The sequence below is a fragment of the Atta colombica genome, unplaced genomic scaffold (genome assembly GCF_001594045.1).
Source record: "Atta colombica isolate Treedump-2 unplaced genomic scaffold, Acol1.0 scaffold77, whole genome shotgun sequence".
Lineage (NCBI taxonomy): Eukaryota > Metazoa > Arthropoda > Insecta > Hymenoptera > Formicidae > Atta > Atta colombica.
This window is the reverse complement of record NW_017259569.1, coordinates 804608-812198: the sequence shown is the minus strand read 5'-3', so window position 1 is coordinate 812198 and position 7591 is coordinate 804608. Positions and strand designations below refer to the sequence as shown.

Sequence of the window (7591 nt, the reverse complement as noted above, 5' to 3'; positions counted from 1 at the left end):
ATATATATATATATATACACATAATATACATATACCAGACCTGATATATGTACCTTGGTGTCCGTAAAACGCGTCAATTCGCGCGATGCTTACATTAAACGCATGAATAACGCTGATCGATGAAGTCGCGCAAGTGTTGTAGACGAATATCTTTCGTCATGAATCGATATTTTCTCGGAAACTCTTTGCTGCCGCATTTCCCGAGTTCACGGTGCTTTTATCCATTTCTAAGGATATCCGGTCACGGAAAACGGTTTCGCGACCACACGTACTGTTAAATTAACTCGCACTTACACTGGACTGAACGTTGAGCTCTTTGGACCGTGAATTTTTCATCCAGTGCAACGTTTACACGCACACAAAGAGAACGCGAATTGAAATGATCGTTTTTCTAGTAATAAAATATAAATGTTAATAAAAAAGATAAATAAAGTTTAAAATAATACAGAAACAAAAACTAATAAATATCTATTTAAATTAGGATTAATTTGAATTAAAATTCAAACAATAGAATTAAAGGTTTGAGCTGAATCAAATTAAATTTTAATAGATATAATTAAGTAGCAAATATTAAATTACAAAAAAGTTATACTAAATAATGGAAATAATGTTATAACAATATAAAATATTTCAATCCTTATTGAATATCATTTTCAATGTCGTACGATAAAAGAGATAAAAAAAAACACAATGTATATAATTATAGTATAATTATAAAGCTATAAATAATAAATTTCTCACAATAATTGTCGTGATGATTTCAAAATGATAACATTTAAGAAAATAATATATCTCGAAATTGATAGAAAATCTATTTTATAAAATACTCTCGAGAATCGAAGTATCAGCGTATTATGTTAATAATATTGATGAGAACTTTTCAACGAGAACCTTTTCAATAAATGTATACTTATCGAAGCAAAGAAAGGTGAAAATAAAGTAATGAGAAAAGTGAATATGATAAAATTAGTAAAATACCTGGAATGCTTGTATTTTATAAAATGTGAGTGAAATAATAACGAGGAGAAAAGTGTTCTTGCTGACGCCAATCATATCGAAATTGACAAGAAAATCTCGAATAAACTTGCACTCGTATTTCATAAAGACTGCGTGAGAAGAAACGTGCAAACTGATAACAACTTGAAACGTCAGAAATTTTATGTCCTAACAAGGAAAGTTATATTTTTCTTACAATGTGTAAGGAAAAATTATTGTAATATTATAATATACATTTTTTTTCTTATTATAACTTTCCTTATTGATACATAAAATAAATATATAACTGAAAAAATTTACTAATAAATCTTAATATATAATTTCTTTAAATAGTATCATAAGTAAAGATTTAGTTACAGTACTAATTAAAGAAATATATATTAATACTTAGTAAATTTGTTTACTGTGAATAAATATTTGCTCAATAAAAAAGATGGATAGTTAAATTAAATTAGTGATTCTTGTATCAAATAAATATTAATATATATTAATCTTAATAAATATTTACTAAAAAATATTGAAAAGAATTAAAATTTAGTATTTTTAAAATGTATACAGGATCTAGTTATCGCATTTCTTTTTAAGAACGTGTTCCTGAAACAATTTTTGGTTTTGTGATTGGAGAATTTTAGTCGCTATTAATTTAAAAAATATTATAGCCTCAACATTTTTGTATTTTTGACTTAAAATTATCACAAGATGTGTTCTTAAAGAGGTAATGTAATAGTTGCAGGATACTTTCTGTACATAAATATTTCATGAAAGCAATATAAGATCATTAGTGAAATGAATAAGGACAATGATAGAGAACAATAATATGAATGTTCTCTGTTATGAGATAATGATGTAGTAGCAAAAAGTTACGTTAAAATTAAGTATATATAATAGATAAGAACCTAGATTATCTGATAACTTTGCATCAGCTGAGGCAATAATGTCACCTTATACAGCTTTACATTAATTTTGTGACTTTTGCATTTTGCGAAAACTGCTTATGATTATTCTGAATATTTAATGATACATTACGTTAAATTCTGAATACATTTTATATAAAACTATACAAAGTTATTAATATCTGTATAAAAATTTTAGGTATTTATAATAATTCTACATTTAGCTCGACATGCGATTCGTAGCTGCTGTTCGGAAATAAAATTATATAATCTTGTTAATTAATCGCGGGCAAAAAACTAATGTATGCCATAGAACGTAGTTTGTGCATATCACGAAGATATCATCTAATAACTAAACTAATATTAAAAAATAGATTGTACATATGTCTTACGTGTAACAGGAGAAAATAAATCACTCGCTAGTTTGATGTGATTGACTGTTCGCAATGTATTTCACAATCAATAATATAAAGTGGCTTCACCTTCACCTTATAGTCAACGCACTCATTCACGCACATCATCTTTCGTAGAAATTATATAAAAGGTCCGCTTTCTTAAATCAAGCGATGATTGTACTTCAAGGACTGCGTAGCGCGGATTATCGATTAGTCCTTTACGTGCAAGGCTATTGTTAATATTAATCGGTTCATCGGATTAGCGCGGCTTTTAGATTGATTAAATTATACTTGTGTACGTGAGGCACGCAAATAGACCTTGATCGAAAATTATTAATATTTCTTTAATATTTCTTTAATGAATAATTCATAATCAATTATTTTTGATACTGTGTATTTAAATATCTACTTTTTTCTTTTACAAACTTAGAATCATATGTTTGCTATAACGAAAATATTGCATTTTTTATTAAAATTTTGTTATAAGAAAATATGCACCTCGTAAAAAAGTTACATGAAATATTTGTACTTTTTAAAATGTATATTTCTTTATATATCTTATGCTACTTTATGCTAAGAAATAAGGAAATATTTTTCTATTTCCATGCTAAGAACTTATAAATTATTATTGCATCTAGTAATTGCATCTAGTATTGCTCTTCCAAAAATAGCAATTTCAGAAAAAAATGGGTGTACGCAGCAAGAAAATATTACACGTATATGCTATATACCTATATCGTCAGTTTTTTGTTCTTCTTTTATTAATTACAGTTCAAAGCTCAATTCGCATGATGAATCGAATGGTTGCGTTACTAGTGGCAGCTATAATTGCTGTTACAGCTATACATGCGGAAGAGGTATGTATAATAATTCAAATATTGCATATATTAATCCATTTCCGTAATAATAAATAAATCAAGTTTCCAATGCATTATAATGTATGCGAATTATTATCGTGATAAGCGTTGATTATAATTGGTAATGTGATATAGTTCCAAATTAGATAGCAATCATTATGTGACATTCATGCATGGTGATTATAGTGCAACGAACAAATCGGAGAATATATAAGTGTGCTCTTAAAGTAAAAAATTTTATCTTTGAATTATCTCTGTATTAATGTAAAGCTTAAAGAAGAACATTTTGAGAATATCTCGAAAGTTATAATTATTAATTTTATTGGAGAAAATATCATTTTACTTTTTTGTTCTTATTTCAGTAATATTTTCGCTTAATTTTTAATTAAAAATAAAAAAAGTAAAATTATTATATAAAAATCAAGGATCTAAGGGAAAGAGATCTTAATTGAATTAAAAAATTAAAAGATTTTAAAAGATGATATCTAATTAAAAAATCCCCTTTAAAAAAAAGAAATTTTGTTTTCATTGAGTAAAACTCTTTGCTATTTTTCGAAAGCACTACAAGCTGTTAGTAAGTATATTGATCGTATTAAATCGATTCGATTAGGAATTGGTGGCGGTCGTCCATCTGGTATCATTTTCCTCAAGAAATGTCACGGGTAACTTGAAGATTGTTCAAACTCCCCTGGACGGACCCGTTACAATTACTGGCAAGATCTTCGGACTCACAGAAGGATCACACGGTTTTCATGTGCATGAAAAGGGAGATTTGAGTGAGGGTTGTAAATCCGCGGGAGCGCACTTTAACCCTGAGAACGTGAGCTCCTATAGCAGCCTATCTTTATATAATTTTCCTGTGCGATCCATAATAATTAATTCGGAATTAATTAATTATCACAAGTATAAAACACTTTCAATTTAAAATTTTTGAATTTTCTTAGAAAATACAGTAAGGAAAGAAAGACTAACAAAATATTAAATTATGAAAATAAATATTATTTTTCAATAAAATTATTTTTAATTTATTTTTCGTTAGATGTAGAATGTTTATATCAATTTATGGAGATGTTTTATACTTAATGTCAAGACTTCTTTTTTCTCTTTTTATTATAATGTATAACTTTTAAAAAATTTTTATTTTTAATAAAAATTCTATCTCTTGTTCTTATTTTCTTATTTATGATGAAGTTCTCTGCTTTTTAACTTCTTTGCTTTATGATAGTTTTTCATTAATACTACTTTTTCAACTACTTCGTGCTATTAACTTGTTAGAACACTCACGGCGCCCCGGAAGACACTGTCAGACATGTCGGCGATCTAGGAAATATCGTGGCCAATACTGAGGGAGAAGCGATAATAAATATTACTGACAATATCATTTCGCTGAGAGGATCGAATAGCATCGTGGGACGGTCCATAGTTGTACATTCTGATGAAGACGATCTTGGCAAGGGCAATCATTCTCTTTCTTTGACAACCGGAAATTCTGGCGATCGCTGGGCCTGCGGTGTCGTTGGCATCGAGTAGGTTACGGCTTTACAAATATATTTCTGTTATATTTATTTGCATTTTGTGTTATTAAATTTCCATACGATTTTTTATATTGACGTATTTTCTTCACATAATATAAAACTTACAACCCTTAATTCTCATGTAGCATCTGTTATTCATGATGCAATAATTTTCAAATTTCCGATAAAAACATTAAGATGTTTTAATTTTATTTGCTTATTGCTTATTTGTCACTAAATTCTTATATGTTCCAACTTTGTTATATGTATATAAGTAAATGTTAAACAAAAATATTACTACAGATAACAATAACAGATAAAAAATATACGCATTTAGTGCAACTTTTCTAATAGACTAGAAATTGAAATTGAAATTAATAATTGGATTGGCATTTTATCTACCAAAGCAAAATATTATTTATTTAATATTGATTTTCTTTCTTCTGATTGGTTAAATTCCAATATAATCTCAATCTCAATCTGTAGGTACAGGCGATAATGATATTTGTAGTATATATATATTTTATAATATTTTATGTATAAGTAATATCTCTATTATATTATTATAATGATGATATTAATATTATTTATACATGATTATACGGAATAATCCTAATATCTTTTTACGAGAAAAATAAAGTTAAACAGTTGCACCTTACTGTGTTCTGCACATTACAGAAAAATCTGAGGTACTTCGAAGAAAAATGTCAACAGTCGACGGAAGAGAAACAAAAAAGGATCAATACTACTCGTAGATTTGATTAGGAATTTGCTCTGTTTAGAATTGACTCAATATTGTTTAAACGTTACTTTCTATGTGATACTTTCTTTATGAAATGACTTGTTGTATACATTTTATATGATTTGTAAAAGAATTTTGTCATTTGTAATAAATTGAAATGGATGTAGAATTATAATAGGAACGACACGTACGCTATGTAAATGTGTTGTAACTTTTTTTCTGTTTGTTGATTCGTAGCGTGTCTATGTTTTGTACGTAAATTGTTGATGATACATTAACAAATGTTTTGTTCCTCTGTGTTATTTCCTCAATATATCCCCTCTTGTTCTACCCGATCGCTTTTTTGTGCTTTGATAAGAAAAATATCAATAATATGTTTTTAAAAATATATATTAAAAATATATACTATGCTGTAAGCGCAATATGAAAATGCCTCTATAAATTATTTCGCAATCATACACGTTTAGATCTAAATAATACGCGCATTATATACTTTTGTATAGTTAAGAGAGAAAGCCGATTAATTTGCATTTTTCTCGGACTATGTTTCCATGTTAATAAAGTGCCGTGATAATATTTTAATAATTTATGAGCTTCCTCTGCAAAATTGTAATAAAGTCTGGAAAGTTAACATCGCCGTTTTCCATAGCGATTATTCAAAAGTAATATCTGAACAATCATATAATAAATATCATAAATGTTGCAACTTATATTAATCGCAAAAATTACTAATATATTTTCTCTCTCTCTCTCTCTCTCTCTCAGAATACAGTAAAAGATTTACAATAACAATATATAATTATTAGAAACAAAATATAAAATTTAAAAAATAATTTTTTAATAAACTTAATTTTTAAGCATTACGTTATTATTTAGCAGAGTCTCAGTTACCAACATTTTTAACATATTTTATGTTTATTTTTTGTGTCCATTGCCATTATATTTGTTGTTTGAGTAATACCAATAAATATTAATACTTCCAAGAATGTTTGCAATATTTATTCTGCTTGTGACTACCGTACACAATCGATTCATATAGAATTTGCAATTCAGATTTATGCGATGTGTTGAAGTGTAGTACGTATTTCATTTAAATGTAGATACAAATCTCAGGTCTCACCGTGTATTATTGCATTTGCACGTAATTAGATACGTGGCAGACACATGCAGGCGCGTTTGCGGCGCAAAATTTCGCAATAATGTTCAAACGTCGTGCATTTCGCATAATGTTGCGCAATTCAATTGAGAATACAATTATCGATTTCTTCAATGTTGTTGTTTCTAGGTCATCATACGGCAAGTGGAATTCTGGCTCATTTACTACGCCAAGCGTATCGATCCTTGTGATATTCTTTCTCATCGCAATACATCAACACCTCAAGTTCTAACTCCCATGGGAGCTTCAAGTAATTCCGTGTCTTGTTCGAAGATAAGTAAATTACATTTGCATCTTGAGCTCACAAATAGCGAATGCTGCGACCATCGATTATTCGTAACAATATCAGCAGTAACAAAATTTTAACTACCGCTACAGAACGTCATAGAATAGCGTTATATCAGCGATCGTTAATTATTTTGACGTAAATGTGACTTACTGGCCGATTACTATAAATCTCATTGCAATAAACCGACCAGTAGTTCGATTTTTCATGTATTGATGAATATCAATCTGATATATTTACAATATATCAGATTGATATATCGAAAAATAAAGTTTTTCAATTAAATTTTTTAGTTTAATTTAACTAATAAATTAACAATGAAAAATTTCGTATTTATATATATATACATACGATTTAATATTGTGCAATATTAATATTTAGCAATAATACCTACAATTAGAAATATTTAATTCACCATAAGTCTGAACGTAAAATGATTTGCTCGAAACACATCTAATATAATATATGTACTATAATTATAAATGTACTGTGAATTACAATACTACGTATAACAATTTGCTATTTTGCATCTACTTAATTAATTAATTAATTAAAAACGTATATAATAAGAATCAACTTATAAGTGTTATTTGTTATAGGATAGTCAGTTTCATTATTTGTATCCTTAATATAATATGAGGCTACAATTTCTTTATATTTGTAACATACATTTTTGCAGCATCTAGATTTATACATATAATTGTAATTCATTAACAGCTATGTTCCTCGATTTAAAAAAAAAATATATATAT

The 7591-nt window shown here is 27.6% G+C and overlaps 1 protein-coding gene across 3 annotated transcripts in view; it reads left to right on the top strand.

Annotated features, from left to right (window-relative positions):
* The window catches only part of LOC108692566 (superoxide dismutase [Cu-Zn], chloroplastic-like), a 26554-nt gene extending 19530 nt beyond the window's left edge, over nucleotides 1–7024 (top strand). For 2 of the 3 annotated variants that reach the window (XM_018200876.1, XM_018200875.1), the window contains exons 2-5: nucleotides 3056–3141; nucleotides 3752–3961; nucleotides 4417–4667; nucleotides 6683–7024. In XM_018200876.1, the coding sequence (XP_018056365.1) occupies nucleotides 3073–3141; nucleotides 3752–3961; nucleotides 4417–4667; nucleotides 6683–6785 (633 nt within the window). In that variant the 5' untranslated portion in view covers nucleotides 3056–3072 and the 3' untranslated portion in view covers nucleotides 6786–7024. Of the gene's footprint in view, nucleotides 1–3055; nucleotides 3142–3751; nucleotides 3962–4416; nucleotides 4668–5333; nucleotides 5828–6682 lie in introns of those variants that run through there. The other variant, XM_018200877.1, reaches the window with a different exon arrangement.
* Nucleotides 7025–7591: the final 567 nt, after the last annotated feature.